This window comes from Agelaius phoeniceus, chromosome 20 (genome assembly GCF_051311805.1).
Source record: "Agelaius phoeniceus isolate bAgePho1 chromosome 20, bAgePho1.hap1, whole genome shotgun sequence".
Classification (NCBI taxonomy): Eukaryota; Metazoa; Chordata; class Aves; order Passeriformes; family Icteridae; genus Agelaius; species Agelaius phoeniceus.
In genome coordinates, this window is record NC_135284.1 from 10,661,370 (window position 1) to 10,680,289 (window position 18,920).

Sequence of the window (18,920 nt, forward strand, 5' to 3'; positions counted from 1 at the left end):
ATGTGTGGGAAAGAAGAGGCTTCAGAGGGGGAAGAGCTGAAGGCAAAATCTGGGACTTGGCCCAGCCTCCTCTCCTCCCATTCCCCAAATGCCCCAGACACAGCTCCACAGGCACATCCTGATGCTCTATGATGTGTCTCAGGCTTGGCTCCTTGGCCGGGATGAGGGAAGCTTGGAGAGGCACCATGGCAAAGCTGTCACCTCATAGTGACAAACCTGTCACCTCAGGGCAAAGTCAGACCCCAGCAGTGCAGGGAAGGCAGGAGAAAGACAATATTAAAGAATAAACTACAGGGGAGTTCCAAAGAAGGGGCTGGAGCGTGTCCAGGGCAGGGAATGGAGCTGGGGAGGGCCTGGAGCCCCAGGAGAGGCTGAGGGAGCTGGGAAGGGGCTCAGCCTGGAGCAAAGGAGGCTCAGGGGGGCCCTTGTGGCTCTGCACAGCTCCTGACAGGAGGGGACAGCCGGGGGGGTCGGGCTCTGCTCCCAGGGAACAGGGACAGGAGCAGAGGGAACGGCCTCAGGCTGGGCCAGGAGAGGGGCAGGGGGGATTTTGGGGAAATTCCTTCACTGAATGGGAGGCCAGGCCCTGGCACAGCTGCTCAGGGCAGTGGTGGAGCGCCCATCCCTGGAGGGATTCAAACCATGAGTGGATGTGGCACAGGGTCAGTGGTGGCCTGGGCAGTGCTGGAGGATTGGCTGCACTCAGCACCCTGGGGCTTTCCAGCCTCAGTGACTGTGGAGCAGGAGGAAGGTGGCCTCTAACAGCAACACATCAGTGCCTTAACACAGACTGGGCAACTTGGGAGACAGAGCCTGAGAGTGGCATTTGCATGGGGAAAAAGGAGATGGGGCAGAAGAGCAGCTCAGAAAGAGCAGCTCAACCCCAGCCCCGCTCAGGCCAAGGCTGGGGCTGGGGCAGGAACTGAACATTCCCAGAGCCCAGGGGCCCAGGGCTGGAGCCCAGGCTGCCCCAGGGCACTGCCAGCTGCTCAGGAGCTTCCAGCCAGCCCAATTATTTATACACCCAGCCAAAGATTTGGATGCTTCCTCACAGATCTCTGTAGTTGGAATTCTCAGCCAGGAAAACAACTTCCCACTGAGATTTCCCCAGGGCCTGAAGGAATATTCTTCAAAATTGCTGTGTTTTGCTCAGCAATAGGGCATACAGGAAAGGAGAATAAACTGTATTTTAAATAACCCTATAATACTGAAGGGTTGAGGGAGTAACTGCAGGATCAGCCTGGAGGAGGGAAACTTTTGGGGTGATCCATTTGTGGCCTCCCATCACCTGAAGGATTCCACAGGAAGGATGGTGAGGGACTTGGAAAAGGGCCTGGAGTGCCAGGACAGGAGGAATGAATGGCTTCCCACTGCCAGAGGGCAGGGTGAGATGGGATATTGGGAAGGGATTGTTCCTGTGAGGGTGGCACACACAGGAGCTCAGCCACAGCCTGAGAAGGGGTGACTGTATGGGAATAGTGACACTCCTTATCCTGGGAAATAACAAACCAGCAATGCAACTTCCAGTGATGAAAGCAGAGATTAAGCTGCCATAAAAACATAATTACCTCGTTAAAAAACATTCTTGCAGGCTGCGAAGCAAATTACTTATATTTTTCTTCTGGGTTTTGTCCAAATCATCTATAAATAGATCTGAAAGCCCCACCAGGATTGCTGAAAATCCTGCCCAGTTCACTTCACAAAGAGCAGTGTAAACAAGGAGGCTGACATAAATTTCTCTTATTGATTAAGCAATCCTTGCAAACCCAGTGCTCTTGAAAAGCCTTAATTCAAGAGTTGGGCTCTAAAAGAACAACAATTATGGGCTTTAAACATTTTAAGTGCCCATTCTGGTAAATAGGTGAGCTTGAGCTGGGGCTGAGGGAACTCCTGCAGGTGCTGGAGCAGAGCAGGGGAATGATAAAAATCCCAGCAAAGGATTGACTCAAGTCCTGGTGTCTGGGGATCCACAGTGCAAGGTGTGCTCCACCTGAGGAGCCTGCCCAGGGGATTCCTGAGATTCCAACCCCTCACATTACAGCACTCCTTTAGAGACCCAGTGTCCATGAAATGCCTTCAGATCCTGCTGCTTCCACAGCAAGCTGGACTCAGAGAGCCCAGAGGGAGATCAGAGTCCCCAGGATTGTTAAGCAAATTCCAACCCTGAGCTACAAGGACATAAAAGCAATGATGCAAACACACTCACACTTGTACAGCTCTGTAAACAGTTGTTTCCTATTACATGTATTTATTACGGATCATCAACTCTCCAGTTCCAGGGCTCATCACCCCCAAACACTCCAGACCTGCTGGGTTTAGCACTAAGCTGGGTTTAGCACTAAGCACTTACAGACTGTTTGCACTGCATCTCATTTGGTTCTTGCACCAAACAGATTTTGTCCCCCTTGTCCTGCCACTCTCTGCCTGTGTAAAAGTCCCTCTCCCTCCCTTTAAAAACCCTCTTTAGGCTCTGGAAGGGGCTCTAAAGTCTCCCTGGAGCCTTACCTTACCTTCTCCCGGTGAACATCCCCAGCTCTCCCAGCCTGGATCTTGGAACATCTCCATGGCCTCCCCTGGACCCACAGTTCACATCTTCCCTGGTGAACTCTATGAATCACCACATTATAACCAGAATTATATGAATTTCTGGGAATTCACTGAAAGATGCCCCAGCAGCTTTGCAGCTTCAGAGGGGACTCTGAATCCTTGTGCTGCAGTTTGTGCATTTCTGCCATTGCCAAATCCAACAGCAGCTTCATCCACACAGGATGAACACACAGGACTTGGCTCCCAAGTGCACCACCTGCAAGTCAACAGCCTCCAGAGGGGTCACTGGAGCAGCCATGGAAAGCAGGGAGGGGCCACATGGTGTGGGAGGTCACAGCCAGCACTCAGAGCCAGCAGCACCCAGCTGCCAGCCCCAGCTCCCCATGGCCTGGTGGGGGTGGGCAGGAGCAGGGCCAAGGTACCCACATCCCCATGGCACAAGGGGAGCAGCACTCCTTGGCATGAGCCTGTTTATTGCCCAAAGCCACCCTGAGCAAGGAAGGCTGGGGTCTCTGTACCCCAAGGAGCTGAACTGGGAGATCAGTGAGCAAGCACTGAAGACACAGCCCTTCCCTGGGGCACATCCCTTCCCCGGGGCACTGCAGGCACAGCCCTTCCCTGAGCTCTGCTCCACACTCCTGCTGCAGGATCCTGCCCTGAGGGTCCCAGTGAACAAACCAGGTCCAGTCCCCTTGGAGCCAAGCACGGGGGTTTCACCCTGGGCCAGGAGAACGTCCCCAGGGCCACCCAAAGGACACGTGGCACTGAACAGCCCTGGGCACCCTGTCCGTGTGTCCATGTCTCTGTGAATCCATGTGTCCGTGTGTCCACATCTCCAAGCGTCCATGTGTTGGTATGTCCATGTGTCCCTGTGTCTGTGTGTTCCTGTGTGTCCATGTCTCTGTGTGTCCACATGTCCCAGTGTCCACATCTCCCTGTGTCGGTGTGTCTGTGTCTCCCTGTGTCGGTGTGTCCGTGTGTCCCTGTGTCTGTGTGTTCCTGTGTGTCCACGTCTCTGTGTGTCCACATGTCCCTGTGTCCATGTCTCCCTGTGTCGGTGTGTCTGTGTGTCCATATCTCTGTGCGTCCATATCTCTGTGTGTCCCTGTGTGTCCATGTCTCTGTGTGTCCACATGTCCCAGTGTCCACGTCTCCCTGTGTCAGTGTGTCTGTGTCTCCCTGTGTCGGTGTGTCTGTGTGTCCATATCTCTGTGTGTCCCTGTGTGTCCATGTCTCTGTGTGTCCACATGTCCCAGTGTCCATGTCTCCCTGTGTCGGTGTGTCTGTGTGTCCATATCTCTGTGTGTCCCTGTGTGTCCATGTCTCTGTGTGTCCACATGTCCCAGTGTCCACGTCTCCCTGTGTCAGTGTGTCTGTGTCTCCCTGTGTCGGTGTGTCTGTGTGTCCATATCTCTGTGTGTCCCTGTGTGTCCATGTCTCTGTGTGTCCACATGTCCCAGTGTCCATGTCTCCCTGTGTCGGTGTGTCTGTGTGTCCATATCTCTGTGTGTCCCTGTGTGTCCATGTCTCTGTGTGTCCACATGTCCCAGTGTCCACGTCTCCCTGTGTTGGTGCGTCTGTGTGTCCATCTCTCTGTGTGTCCCTGTGTCTGTGTGTCCCTGTGTGTCCACATGTCCCAGTGTCCACGTCTCCCTGTGTCGGTGTGTCTGTGTGTCCATGTGTCCAAGTGCCTGTGTGTCCGTATCTCTGTGTGTCCCTGTGTCCACATGGCCATGTGTTGGTGTGTCCCCATGTCCCTGTGTCTGTGTGTCCGTGTGTCCATATGCCTCTGTGTCTGTGCCCCCATGTCTCCATGTGTCCCTGTCCCCTGTCCCTGTGTGTCCACATGTCAATGTGTCCCTGTCCCTGTGTGTCCATGTGTCAGTGCAAGCCTGGCTCCAGCCCTGTCCCCCGAGCCCCCCCACACCCTTCAGGGATGGATTTCTCCCCTCCAAAGCAATGTCCTCCTGATTCTGCCCTTCCCAAACCCAGGAGGATGTTCCCACCACCACCACATTCCCAGAAAATCCCTTTCCTTGCTTGCAGTGCTTCTGTCTCAGCTATGCACTCCCTGTTCCACATGAGCAAACACATCACTCCTGCAGATGTTTTGTCAACTTGTCTTTCCTGAAATGCCAAATGCAAGGATCCAAAGGAATGGATTCAATGAACCCAATAACTGCCTCTCACCTGTGAGAGCTGCTGGGGATCACTCAGTGAGGAGAGAAATCCAGAGTTAATGCATTAGCAACTGGAGCATGGTGCACTGCCCTGCCCAGGCCCAACCTGAGCCATTCAGCCCTGTCAGCTCAGCTTCATGGGCTCAGATAAAACCTTGGCTGGAAGCAAAGTGCAGCCCCAAGTTTCCCTTGCTGCCACAAGGAGAATTTTAGGTTTGTTCTTTCCTTCTGGAGAGCTCCCATAAAAGCACACACAGGTTCAGCCTCCTCAGGGGGCCTGTCCATGAAAACTGCTCTAGTTCACAACCAGAGAACAAAAATGTGACCCAACATCCCCAAGGCCACAGAAGCTGCTGGGAGCTCCCAGAGCCAAGTCCAGAGCAGGGAACAGCCCTGGGCTGGTGGTTGGGTAATAAATAACCTGGAAGGGGAACAGAGACTGGTTTGAACCAAGCTCCCTAAAAGCCAAGGCTGGCATCTCTCAGACAGCTTCTATAAGAGCTCCAGGCAAAGGAGAGTTGCTCTTTAACAGAGGGTAAGAACTGCAAATGCTCCTGACATTTCTGCAGCAGAAAAGCTGGGCAAGCTGGAGAATGTCTGCTGCCTGAGGAGGGAAGGGATGAGTGCAGCTGGAAGGGGAGGAGGAGGAGGGCCCTGCTACTGCCACTTCCCAAGGCCACGGAAAGGGGCAGGGGTGCCCTGTCCCCACCCCGAGGTGGCACTGGGCACCCTCTGCCAGGCAGGAATGAGAGGAGGGGCTTCACCTGGGATGATGGATGGGGAGAACTTGGATTCCACCCCCTGTCTGTGCCTCTCTGGGTGGCCACAGAACCCTCCCTTCCCCAGCCTCACTCTCTGCCTCCCCAGCAGGCACAGGACAGCAGCTGCTGGAATAACACATCCCTTTGCCTGGAGCTGTGCTATCAACATTTCCCCCCTTCCTTGCCTGCAAGCAAACCAGGAGGGACTGGCACAGCCAGAGCAATGAGATTTCACTCCCTCAGCAGCCAAGCATGTTGCTGAAGCCTGGTTTGGATTGCTGTGAGGACACTGAAAGGACAGGATGGATTTCAGAGGCAATAATATTAATATCATACCTGTGTCACACTCCTCAGGCTGCATTGCCCAAGGCTTTCACCACAAGTCTCATTAGCAATCCCATTAAAACAAGAACACAGCTGGTGGGAGCATTTACTGTGTGGAAGAGTCAAATTCTTCTAAATTTATAGTGGCAAAATTGATTACTGATTCTAACATCTGTTGCAGATTTTACATTTAAATTCTCCTTAAAAAGTCCCCCTGCTCAAAAACATCAGACATGGCTCCCCTCCCCCAGGAGCCACATAAATTATCTCCCTGCAAATCAAATCTGTCTTTTCATAAAAACAATTGTCCCTGTCCCTGTCATTTATTACATAATAATCAGCACCAAAAGCTGCTGAGGATATAACTCAATGTATTTATGCTGTTTGTAATCACACAAAGACAAGGGTAACTTAGAAGACAGGGTAATGTTGGGAAAACCAAAAAGAGTCAAGTAAATAGCAGCAGATGTAAGGCTGGGAATGTTTAAATATCAAACTGGTCTCTTCTTCACCCAGGAATGGAACAAGAGCTACCTGTGAACAGTGTGAAAATGCAGACCTGGAGCTGGTTTTGTATCTCCTGCCTTTCCCTGGATAAACCTTTCCTAGCACCTGCCAGCAAGGAACATCCAGCACCAAACCCAGGCACTGGCAGTGTGTGATACCCTAGCACAGGCAGAGGGAACCATTTCCCTTCTTGATCTTTTTTAATAAAGGAAAAAACCCAGGGGTCTGCTCCACCTCTTCCAGCGAGCCCTGACCCTGGTTCTCCAGGAAATCCTGAGCCCCTTGAAGCAGAAAGAGAGTGAGGGCAAGGTGAGATCCAGATCTGCAGCAGTGCTGTGTGTGATGTCCAAAGGCACAGCCTGAGCTCCTGGCAGTGCCAATCAGCTGTCTCCTCTGCTTATAGACCTCCTGGAAGGACAGGAAGGACAAGGTTCTGCTCCATCATCAGTTCCTGCAGTGCCACACCATCCCATTAACCTGCAGGGCTCATTCCTGCTCTGTGCATGGCTCCAGGCTGCTTGAGAGGACATTGGCACCTGGCCCCTGCAGGTCCCACAGCTCAGCCCTGCCTGGCTCTGGCAGCACAGCAAGTCCTGCCAGGCCAGCTCCTGCACGGGCCAAGAGGAGCTCAAGGGGTACAGACAGAGGAGGTGACACCACACCAGGGCTGGAAGATGTTCCTCAGAGCACAAGTGACAGCAGGACCTTCAGCCAGAGCTCAGCAAGCCCATGGACATCCATGGACCAGCAGCCACTTACTCAAGAGCTGTTTTGCTCACCCAGGTCAGGAGGAGCATTCCCAGCAGGTCAGAGAGTGATCCTGACCCCCTGCCCAGCCCTGGGGACACCTCTGGAGTGATCCTGACCCCCTGCCCAGCCCTGGGGGCACATCTGGAGTGATCCTGACCCCCTGCCCAGCCCTGGGGACACATCTGGAGTGATCCTGATTCCCTGCCCAGCCCTGGGGGCAGCTCTGGGTGCTGTGTCCAGCTCTGGATCCTCAGCACAGCAGGGACAGGAGCTCCTGGAGCGGGGCCAGCTCAGGCTGTGAGGATGAGGAGGGCCTGGAGCATCTCTGTGCCCAGGAAAGGCTGAGGGAGCTGGGGCTGCTCAGCCTGGAGAGGAGCCCCAGCTGAGAGGGGCCCTCAGCCCTGGGTGTCCCTGTGTGCAGGGAGGGGCAGAGCAGGGCCCGGGCTCGGCTCCAGGCCCAGCAGTGGCACCAGAGCCACGGGCAGGGCCTGAGCCCAGAGCTGCCCCTGTCCAGGAGGCACAACTTCTGCCCTGGGCAGTGCCCAGCCCTGAGCAGGCTGCCCAGGGAGGGGCTGGAGTCTCCCTCAGCGGGGATCCTGCAGAGCCCTGTGCACACAATGCTGTGCCCTGTGCTCTGGGATGGCCCTGCCTGAGCAGGGAGGTGCCACCAGGGACCCTCTGGGCCCCCTTCCAGCCTGGCCCAGCCTGGGGTTCTGTGAAGGCAAAAAGCCCCCTCAGAGCTGCTGCCAAGGGATGTGAACCATGAACAGGACACGGGCCGCTCTGTGCATCACCATCTTCTACCCAGCTGTTTTCCCAGTGTTTGGGCAGAAACCCATAAGAACTTTGTCACACTGGGTCACTGCATCCCCATTCCAGTTCTCAGCAGGAGATTTCCATTTGTCCCAGCCAATGCCCCTATTGCTTGGGAAAACACTTGGTGATTTATGGCCAACAACCAGGACAAAGTCCCAAAGTTCCTCAGCCTGTAGAACTTGGTCCAGTCACCCTGAGGGAAACAGAGCCCAAATCAAACACCAGAGGATCCCAGATCTGACTGGGGGGGTGATGAGAGCTCACAAACCATGGGTTGTTTTCTTGCTCAGCACATCTGGTTAAAGGTATTTGTGGAAAAAAGCATCAACTTGATACTAAAACCTCTAGGGATGGACAATCTCCCCCTTCCCTCCTGAGCTGGACCCTCATCATTGGTTTGCAACCCATTCCTCACTGGATATGGATCAGGAAGCAGCAATGGCTGGAAGAAACATCTTTCAGCAGAGATTTCTCATCCTGATGATGAGACAAGGACTCACATCCTCAGTGCCTGCTCCAAGCACTTGTCTATCAAGCCAAGTCAGCTCTCAATCACTCTCACAAACTCAAGGCTGTCAGAGGGCGAGGCTCCAAAACTCAAATGTGGTGTTTGGAAGGGTACAGCCTAAATTGCACATGCTCTTGTCTTTCCTTTCCCTGTCCATTTAATTTCAGGGGTAGAGGAATCAGGACAAGAAACAAAGGAGCCTTTGGGAGTCCACCTGCTGTTTAACATAAACTCCTCTCTCAAAAAGTGCTTCTCAGCACAGAAAATGTAACATGAAGATCATTTCAATGAGAGCAGCTCTAGAAAGGATCAAACTTGCTCCAAGTAGCACTGGACAAAGGGGGGGTTCATGTTGTTTGCTGCAGAGAGAAATAGCACAAAAGCTTTTTATCTTTTCTTCCTGGGCTTCCTTTGAAAATGGATGTAGCAACTAATCCCCAACATGTTGGATGAGGCTTGTCAGATCATCCTGGGAACAATTTGTTATTAAATTCACCCTTTTACTGAGGCTCAAGAACTTTGTGCAGGAGTTCAGTTAAAAGCATGAAATCCATTATCAGCATAACTGGGCCAAGGCCAGGCTGGATGGGGCCTGGAGCAGCGTGGGCTGCTGGAAGGGGTTAAAATGAGGTGAGTTTAAGGTCCCTTCCAACCCAAACCACTCCAGGATTCTGAGTTCTATAACACCTCACTGGGGCCCATCTTTGCCTAGGCCCTCCCATATTAACAAGACCTGGGCTTTGGCTGGAGGAAAGAGAACAGCCAAGACAAACATCCTCTCTCCTTTCTCACTTAAAACTATGTCCTTCCCTCTTCCTTTCCCTCCCATTTCTCAGTCTGGATTACCAAAGCAGAGGATTATTTTGCCACCACCCACCCCTACAGCCCCAGGCAGGGAGCAGGACCAGCACCTCCCAAGCCCCACAAGGGTGATCACAGCAGGTACAACTCAAGTTCCTATAAACTCCCTTGCCCATTTTTGTTTTTCAGTGTGCTCATGACTGCTCAGCAGTGACTCAGATGAGCTGCAGTGCCAGCTCCTCTCCACCTGGGAAGGACTGAATCAGCCTGGAAGGGTTGTCAGGCACTGGGAAAAACAGATTTGTATTTGTTTCCAGGTAAATTAACATCACCTCCCCAGCACAGTGCAGCAGCATTCCACACCCAGCCTGGAGAAGGGCCTGTATGTCCCAGGAATTCACAGGTGCTTTGGCTGCCACCACCTCCCACAGTCACAGTCCCACAGAACAGCTCCTGCAGGGCAGCTGGGAGGGGAACAGAGAGCTGCTGCTGCCCAGGAGCACCTGGAGGTTTGGGGTACCAGAATCCTGAGTTTGACCAGTGCAGGGCTTGTCCCCTATGCTGCCACTGCTGGGGCACCTCCAACCCAGAGCCAGCCCTGGGCTCCTCAGGACAGTGCAGACCCACAGGGGCTGGAGCTTGTCCAGGGACGGGAATGGAGCCCCAGGAGCAGCTGAGGGAGCTGGGCAGGGGCTCAGCCTGGAGCAAAGGAGGCTCAGGGGGGCCCTTGTGGCTCTGCTCCCAGGGAACAGGGGACAAAGAGAAATGGCCTCAAATGTGCCAGGGGAGATTTAGGCTGGATATTAGGAAAAATTTCCCCATGGAAGGGGTGCTCAGGCACTGGAAGGGGCTGCCCAGGGAGGGTTGGTGTGCCCATCACTGGAGGTGTCCAAGGAAGGGCTGAGCATGGCACTCAGTGCTCCAGCTTGGACTGGATGGGCTGGGAGGGCTTTTCCAACCTCACTGATTCTGGGATTAAGTGAAAACCAACAAACAGCAGCTTCCCCAAGAGTTCCTGCTGTCCCCACATGTGATGCTGCCTCGTGCAGCTGAGCAGGGCTGGCAGAGCAGGGTTTCAACTGGAACAACCATTAATTGGCTCTTGTGTTATCAGTGTTTCAAGGACCCTTCAAAGTGCAGTTGCTTGGAGGAGAAAATGCACCTGCTAGTGGAGCTGCTTTCTCCTCTCCTCTTCACCTTGACCAGGGTATTTTTAGCTGTATGGACAGACTTGCCAATACTTTCACCTTCAATTGTTTGCAAGGAAACTTCTCCCAGTAATGAACACTCAGGGTCAAGAGAGGCAGCAGGAAAGAAATGATGAGCAAAAGCAACTTCCCAAAAGGCTTTTTCAGTATTTTGTACCTGCAGTATTTTAGCTTCACTTCTTCCCACAGATTTCCCTGCTCACAGAGAATTTGTTTGCACTTGACTTCAATGCCCTCAGTGTTTGGCCTGAGGTTTTGCACAGGAGAGCTGCACCTCCACACACAAAGCACCTGACCATGCTGCCCATGTGCCTTTGCAGCAGAAAGTGCCACTCAATTCCTCTGAGTCTCACACATCCACTAATCTAAGTTCCTTTGGCAGAGAATGCTCCAACACCACCATCTGAGAAGGCTGGAAAGCTCATTATTCCTACAAAACCTCATTATTCCAAAGCAGCAGTCTCTCCTGGCTGTTCATCCCAGCAGGTAACGTGTCAATGGCTGCCAGATCAGTAAACACAGCCCTGGCTCCCACCAGAGCCCAGGAGCAGGAACAAGAGAGGCAGACATGGCACTGTTCTTATCCCCTCGTGTGCTGCTGGGCCCAGGAGTGCTTCACTAATGACTCCAGAGCTCACCTGTCACACAGAGCCTGAGCTGACACCACCCCAGGGCCCAGGCACTGCTGAGTCCAATACACACAGGGCAAAGCCCCTCCTGCTGCTGGGCTGGGTCAACCTTCCAGAAAAAAGAGATTTCTGTGGGACAGCAGGGTGACAGAGCTACCAAACTCCAGCACACACATTTTAATGTCCCTCATGTGCTGCCATTTCAAGGAAGCCTCTGAGAACCAGAGCAAAGGAACACAGGGGATTTACAACTCTCCTGCTTTTAGTGTAACCCCTTTGTTAGGAAATCTATTATTTGATAATCTCTTCATCCCTCACAGCACCTTTTAGTCACAGCATTTACTGCCCCATTTGACACACACATTCTGCTCTGGAAAACCACTCAAATCTGCTGCACTTCACACACCTGAACACCCCAACCATGGAAATATACTCCCAACACACCCAGAAACCACTCCATGGTCCATCTTAGAGCCTCTCAAGTCTTCTACTTCTGCAGAAAGTAGAAGCAAGTAAGGTGAGAAGGAAGAAAAAGAGGTGGTGAGTCAGCAGAATATAGAAGGAAGGAAAAAGCCATTTAAAAATCCATTCTTAAGTGGATACCTTTTCAGCTAAGGCCTTTAGGCTGTCTAGAAACCTCTGCCAGAAGTCCTTGAAGAGGGGTCTGTCAATCCTCTTCAGGCTCTCCTTGGTGCTGGCATCCACACTGACGTAGAGCTGGGTCACAGGCTCCAGCCTCCTGCAAAGGGAAAAGGGAATTGCTGCTTTCCAAACCTGCAGCTTCAGTTTGTGCCCTCCTACAAAAACAGGAACAGGAACTGGGCAGTGTTTCCAGGGAAGGTTCATCTCTGCCAAGTGACCACCATCAGCAGCAAGGTGTTATAACCCCAGCAAACAGCCCCAAGGCTGAGAACTCTCACACAGCCCTTGGCTGACAATGTCTTTGTCATTTCCTCCCTGCACCAGGACAGATTTCACTCCAGTGGGGCTGTAACACATTGGGAAAGGCTTCCCAAAGGAAGGGGTTCAGGTGAGGCACAGAGAGGTTCTGCAACCCACAAAGCTGTGCCCTTTCTCCACGATCTATCTGGCCCATGGGAAAACAATCCATTCAACAGAAATGGGCATCAGGAGGAATTTCCCCATGGAAAGGGTGCTCAGGCACTGGAAGGGGCTGCCCAGGGAGGTTTGGAGTGCCCACCCCTGGAGGTGCCCAAGGAAGGCCTGGACATGGCACTCAGTGCTCTGGGCACGGATTGGGTACAGCTGGAACTCAATGATCCTGGAGGGATTTTCCAACCTCAGGGATCTGTGACTCTAAATTCAGCCCTAATTCAGCCAGTTCCTACTGCTGGACGTGCTGAACTGCCCTGACCTGCAGCAGGATCATCAGTGACATTTTTGAACGGATAGCAAAGCTGTTTAGAAAATAAAGCCACACACAAACCACAGCCATGTTCTCCTTCCACAGAAATCCTGGAGCAGAGCCTTTCTGGCCACAAGTGCTGGGAGCCCAGCACTGGGAACTCCTGCAGGGACTAAACCTCCTTTGCTGTGGGAAGAGCCTGGGTGGAGGCTGATCCCCTCCATAAATGCCAAGGAATAAGGGAGGAGCAGCAACACCACAGCCCCTCAGCAAAAGGATCAAAGGGATTAAGAAGAGCCTAGAAAGGAGCTCCCTCAGAATCCCAGGATCACTGAGGTTGGAAAAGCCCTTCAATGTCACCAAGCCCAGCCTGTGCCTAATGCCCACCTTGTCACCAGCCCAAGGCACTGAGCGCCACCTCCAGGGGTGGGGACACACCTCAGGATGGGGACAGAGCCTTTCCCCTGGCAGAAGTGACAAAGGCAGTGAGTGTAACACACCCACCCCTCGTGGCTGCAGCATCAACAACCTCGTCCCAGTGTACACAGAGCTCCCAGCACCTGGGGGCAGCATTTTGGGAGTGCTTTGTGTGAAGTCTGCAATGAGCAGGCACCAGTCCCACCTTCATTTGGTTCTCTAGAGAAGATGAGGAGAAATCAGAAGCCATTGTTCAGGTGCCAAACAGTGCCACCTAAAAATACACTGTCACCCAAAGGTGACAGGGACAAGAACTGGCCAGAGTGAGACTGACCAGAGCTCTTTGTGTCCAGAAAAATCCACTCAACCAGCCATTGGAACACATTCTCTGTGTGTGTATTTGGACAGCAAAACAAAATAATCCAGAACAATCTGAACGTTTTGGGTTAAAATCTCAGTTTTTGTAAACAAGTTTGTCTGGACTGGCAATCCAAAGCCACAGAGTCCAAAATGACCAAATGTTCTGGGCCTAAGTGAAGTGCTCAGTTTCCAGGAATACTGAGCCAAACTCTTTCTTTACTCAGTGCTGTCTTTGCTTAATTAAAAGGGACCCAAGTGAAGATGGAGCAGGTGCTTTACAAAAGAGGGGCTGAGAAAAATCATCTCTTCTCAAACCTAGGGACAGGCAGGAGCCAGACTCACAGTCAGCATGGGGGAAATGAAGGAATTAGAAGTGATCCAAGGAAGGGATTCCAGCCCCAAACAGGAATGGCCCACAGGGCTCCGCATGGCTGGGATCCAAGCCCAAGTGAGCTGGGCACGTTCTGCCAAGGGGGAGCAAGGAGAGAGGGGAGCCACAGGTGCAGTGAGAACCAGGACACAGACAGGGGTTCCTGGGACAGCTCCAGTGCAGAACAACAGCAAATCCAGCTGTGTGGCACCAGGATGGATTTGCTAGCTCAGACACCTGAGGTGAAATCCAGGAGACCAAATCCATGGCATTTACACAGGGATGTGGGCAGGAATCCTGAGCTGAAATCTTCAGCTGAGCTGTGTCATCAAATAAATCCACTTCAGGCCTCCAGCCCTGAGGTGGCTTCAACATTCAGGCAGGACAGAGCCCACAAGGACCAAGAACAGCAACATCAAAAATGAGCATTTGCTGGTGAGCATTAATAACCATCTGCTCATTATTGGCATTATTATTGATCATAAAGGCAAACACACACGAGGGGTATTCACAGCCATGGGTCAAAGACAGGAGCCAAATACAGGAGCTCACCTGGTGCAAAACCTCCCTCAGTTTATTGTGAGCCTGTGGCAGGTGGAGCTGCAGCCCAAGGAGAGGAGGAGGAGGAGGAGGAGAGGAAGGCACAGGGGGCACCCACTGAAGCCCCTGTCCTGAATCCAGCAACACCCCAGGCCACACTGCCCTCTTCCAGAAGGGGTTGGGAGGGACCTTAAAACTCATCCTGCCATGGCAGGGACACCTCCCACTGTCCCAGGCTGCTCCCAGCCCTGTCCAGCCTGGCCATGGGCACTGCCAGGGATCCAGGGGCAGCCCCAGCTGCTCTGGGCACCCTGTGCCAGGGCCTGCCCACCCTCACAGGGAACAATTCCTCATTCCCAATATCCCATCCATCCCTGCCTCTGGCAGTGGGAGCCATTCCCTGTGTCCTGTCCCTCCATCCCTTGTCCCCAGTCCCTCTCAGCTCTCTTGCACCAGAGGTCACCCTGCCTATTGCAGGATGAACTTTTTGACTACAGCTCCTCTGCTGACAGCACAGAAGTGAGCTGGGTGCCAACTTCAGTTCCCATATTAAGCAAATCATCTGCTTTGATGAGCCAAAGATCAGTTGCAATTTTTAAGACAGCAAGACTAGCATTTTATCCCCTTCTTTTTTGTTTCTTTTTAAAAAGATTCAGCAGATCCGAAAAGTGCAGCTTCAAAATAGTGTGTGCTCTCTTTTTAAACTGCTATATTTAGGAAAGAGCAATTTCTATCTACCAGGCACATAATACATGACTTAAAGTAACTTGATTACACAATTATTCAATCATTTGGAATGCCTTTGTAGTGTATAATTACTCACTCCCAAACTGCCTGCACTCCCCCCTCAGTGCCAGTCAGACCACGAGGAGTGCAAGGGAAGCTGTCCCAGGAGCACAGAGGAGGAGCTGGCATGAGCTGGGTGACACACCAAGGCCACCCTGCCCACAGCTCCACAGCTCCAGGGCTGGATTTGCTGCTGTTCTCAGCTGCTGGGGTTCTGAGCAGCCCCAGCCTCCCTGGAGCTGCATTTCCCCACGTGCTGCACTTCCTTTCCACCCTTTGGTAACAACAGCCTGGATGCTCTAAAGCATCAGAAAAAGGGATTCTTTTCCTTTGGAAAGACTATGAAAGAGTTCATTGAAGTGTTTGGAAGATTTCATTCAAGTCCCCCTGAGGGAGGTAAAGCAGATCCCACTTTGCTGATGGACATGTGCTTGTCACCCCTCCTGATCCTGCTGGGGATGCTGGGCTGGGCAGAGCTGTGGGTTGAGCCTTTACAGCTGCTGCTCTGGGGTCAGAACAAAGATCAGCCCCAAAAGGCAATCTCTGAGCTCAGTGCCCTGCTCTGGCTGGCAGAAGGACAGAAATTATTCCTGCCCCAGGCACAAACCACAGCTCACTCACTGCTCCCCTCCTGCCACACCTTCACAGGTGTCACATTCCAGCCTCTCCACTTGCAGCAGCAATCACAGTTTGTTTAGGAGGTACAGAAAAAATCCAACTGAGAGGGAGGAAGGGCTGAGAAGGAGCATGGGGAGACTGAGGTTAAAATCAGATGCTGAGGGGGATTTTCATTGCCAGTGCTTGTGCAGAGCTGACTCTGAGGGGCACAGAATGGGATGAGGACACAGGTCAGCACTCCAGTGTTTGAGGAGGAAGTTCAGGAGGAATTTCCTGCAGCTCTTACCTGATCTCCTCGGGGAACTGGGCGTTGGTGACCAGGAAGGTGGAGATGCCCTGCTGGTGCAGGAGCCTCACCAGGTGGTTGATGTGGGGGTACATGATGGGCTCCCCCACCAGGGACAGGGCACAGTGCTTCACTGCCAGAGCTTCCTCCAGCCGAGCTGCCTTCACTCCTGACACACCTGCAGAGGGGACAACACTGAAATGAACAGTGCATGGGGCCCTGAGCAACCTGCTCTGGGGGAACCATGGAAATCCATGGCAGGGGCTGGAACAAGATGATTTTTAAGGTCCCTTCCAGCCCAAACCCTTCTGTGGTTCTGTAACAAATCCCCCTCCCAAACATCTGTATCCAAAACACACCCTGGCACAGGAGGGCTGAGAAGAGCAGCTGGAGCCCTCCCAAAGCACAGGGGACACCAGGCCAGAGCCAGGGAGCAGCTCTGCAGCAGCCAGAGAGCAGCAGCACCCAGAGCCTGGGCTGGGAGTGCCCTGGGCACTGCTGAGAGCAATGTGCTGGTAACACCTGAGCCAAGATTAAACACTTGAGCCAAGCTCTCCACTGCTGAGGCCTCGGGATGCTGCTGAGAGCTGAGATACAAACACACAGGGCAGCTCAATGCCACTGCAAGCAGGTGTGTTAAGAAAGCAGCCCAGGCCATGGCTGTGCTGCTGCTGGTCCCTGTGGGCCTCCAGGAAGGGCAGCTGAGCACAGCTCCCCAAACACAGCAAGGGACTGAACCCTGACTGCAAACACAGAACGTGCAGCTCCACAGAGGATGTGATCAAAAGAAAACCCAGCACATGGCACGGTCCTGAACAGCCAGAGACCTTTCAGAAGGAAAACAAACACAAGGAGCTCAAATGTAGCATCCATGTGAAAACACCACCTGAGTCCCACTCCTGATGCCCACGGGAGGCAGGGGGAGCTGGATGCTCCTCCAGCCCACCCACACCTGACCAGGTGCTCAGGACCCCGGATGAAATCAGCTGCATCCAAACAAGCTTTTGATCCCAATCTGTCACTTCACATTTCCCTGGCGTGCCTTGATGTACTCAAATCCTATCTGAGGCTTTAGATTGGGGGCTGGTCTGTTTTAAAGATAAAAAACAAAGCCTGGAGTGTGAATCCAGGTCCTCAGCTCCCTTCTCGTTGCCTTGACGCTGCAGAACAGAAAATTACAGCTCTGCTGCAAAGCCCAGATAAAAGAGGTGTTTGTGGATATTGCTCCAGCCTCACGTAGCAAAGCTGGTTTGGAATCAGAGCAGGGCTCAGTGCATTTTCAAGCAGCCAGGCTCAGTCCTGAGGAAGTGACAGGACTAATGGTTATTCCATAGAAACCTGACAGCACTAAATGAGAGCTTTATTGGAGAAGAAAGCAGCGTCTCCAGCACATGCTGAGATTAAAGGACTAAGTTTCATATTCCTAAAACTACTGTAAGTCAGTTTTGGAATTAATTAATTTCTCTCTCTCAGCATTTTTCATCTGGACTCTCATAATTAGCCTGCCAGCTTTATAAGCAGAAGAACAAACTCCCAACATCCCCTAAAGTTTGAGCAGAACTTTCCCAAAACAGTTTACACCAAACCTGGTACATCACCCAGAGCAGGGAGTGGCTTTGTACACAACCATTTGAGCACACAAATCACCAGCCAGGCAGGGATAAACTGCCAGGATTGGTGGATTCCAGGAGGGCAGGGACTCTCCTGAATTCCTATGGCTCTGCTCCTGCCATCAGCCCCCAGCAGAGCACATCTCCCTGGAAAAGCTGATTCCAGCTGCTCCACTAACTTGGGAAAAGACAGCACCCCCTGGCACAGCACCCTGGGGAGGCTGGGGGCTGACTCTGGTACCCCTGAAAGGACCTGAGCAGCACCACAAGAGCCTGGGGGCCAGGGGGATGAGAGACCTGCTCTATCCATGCTGATCCATGGGTACTCTGAGGATTTCCTGGGACAGGTCATGCATTTCTTTCTGGCTTTTCCCTTTATTATCAGACTCCCACTCTCCCATTCCTGAGTTATGTTCCCATCCTGTGTGTGCCCTTTGCAAGGACACAGAGATTTACAAGTCACTCCCCAGAAAAATGTATCCATCAAATAAACTTTGCAGCCTCACTCCATATCAGTGAGGTGTCTCTCCATCATTTAATCCAAGAGAGAATTATGGGGCTTTAATGGCTGTGATCTCCAAACCCAGCACAAACTGTGGCAACACTAAAGCAGAAGTGATTTATCATCAGCCAGAGGCACCCAGAGTATGAGGGCTGTCCTGTAGGGTATCCTAAAGGATAAAAGGACACAAGAATTCTGGTCCTTCAAAGGAAATCCCATTTTTACTGCAATGGCTTATATGAATAAACACCAGATGAGCTCACCAGTTTCTCTGGCCCATGGAATGGGTGTGTGGATGGATCTGTCTGTAAAGCCTCCAAAACTGGAAAGAGCAGCCTCAATTAATTCAAAAGGCTCAGGGAGATAGCTGAGCCACACCCCCAGACACTCCAGCCCTGAGGACTCCCTGGCTAAGAGTTCTGATTCCCCAGAAGCCCAAACAGCCCAAAGTCTATGCCAGGGGCCAGGGTCCAACACCTCAGCCCTGCTGGGACACCTCTGGAGTCCCTGTGGGTGCCCAGCTGCAGGATCAGATACATTAATGCTGGGAAATGGAGATGGAATCCAACCATTCCCCCAGCACTGCAAGGTCACCATTAACCCCTGTCCCCAAGTGCCACATTTCACACAGTTTATAAACCCCTCCAGGGATGGGGACTCCACCTCCCTGGCAGCTGTGTCAGGGGCTGGACAACCCTTCCAGGAAGGAATTTCCCCAATATTTACCCTGCCCTCCCCTGGCCCAGCCTGAGGCCGTTCCCTCTGCTCCTGTCCCTGTTCCCTGGGAGCAGAGCCCGACCCCCCCGGCTGTCCCCTCCTGGCAGGAGCTGTGCAGAGCCACAAGGGCCCCCTGAGCCTCCTTTGCTCCAGGCTGAGCCCCTGCCCAGCTCCCTCAGCCCCTCCTGGGGCTCCATTCCCTTCCCTGGACATCTCCACCCCTTGCTGTCTGTCTTGGAGGTGCCCCAGCAGTGCCAGCACAGGGGACAGAGCCCAGCCCTCCCCTCCTCCCCTCCCCACAGCAGCCTGGGCCACCT

General features: G+C 52.9%; 1 protein-coding gene across 3 annotated transcripts in view; it reads right to left on the bottom strand.

Annotated features, from left to right (window-relative positions):
• LOC129129188 (S-adenosyl-L-methionine-dependent tRNA 4-demethylwyosine synthase TYW1-like) overlaps window positions 1-18,920 on the bottom strand; it is a 99,933-nt gene that overhangs the window by 36,059 nt on the left and 44,954 nt on the right. For all 3 annotated transcript variants that reach the window (XM_077188771.1, XM_077188770.1, XM_077188772.1), the window contains exons 12-13: window positions 15,775-15,952; window positions 11,635-11,770 (exon numbers count right to left, since the gene is read on the bottom strand). In XM_077188771.1, the coding sequence (XP_077044886.1) occupies window positions 11,635-11,770; window positions 15,775-15,952 (314 nt within the window). The remainder of the gene's footprint in view (window positions 1-11,634; window positions 11,771-15,774; window positions 15,953-18,920) is intronic.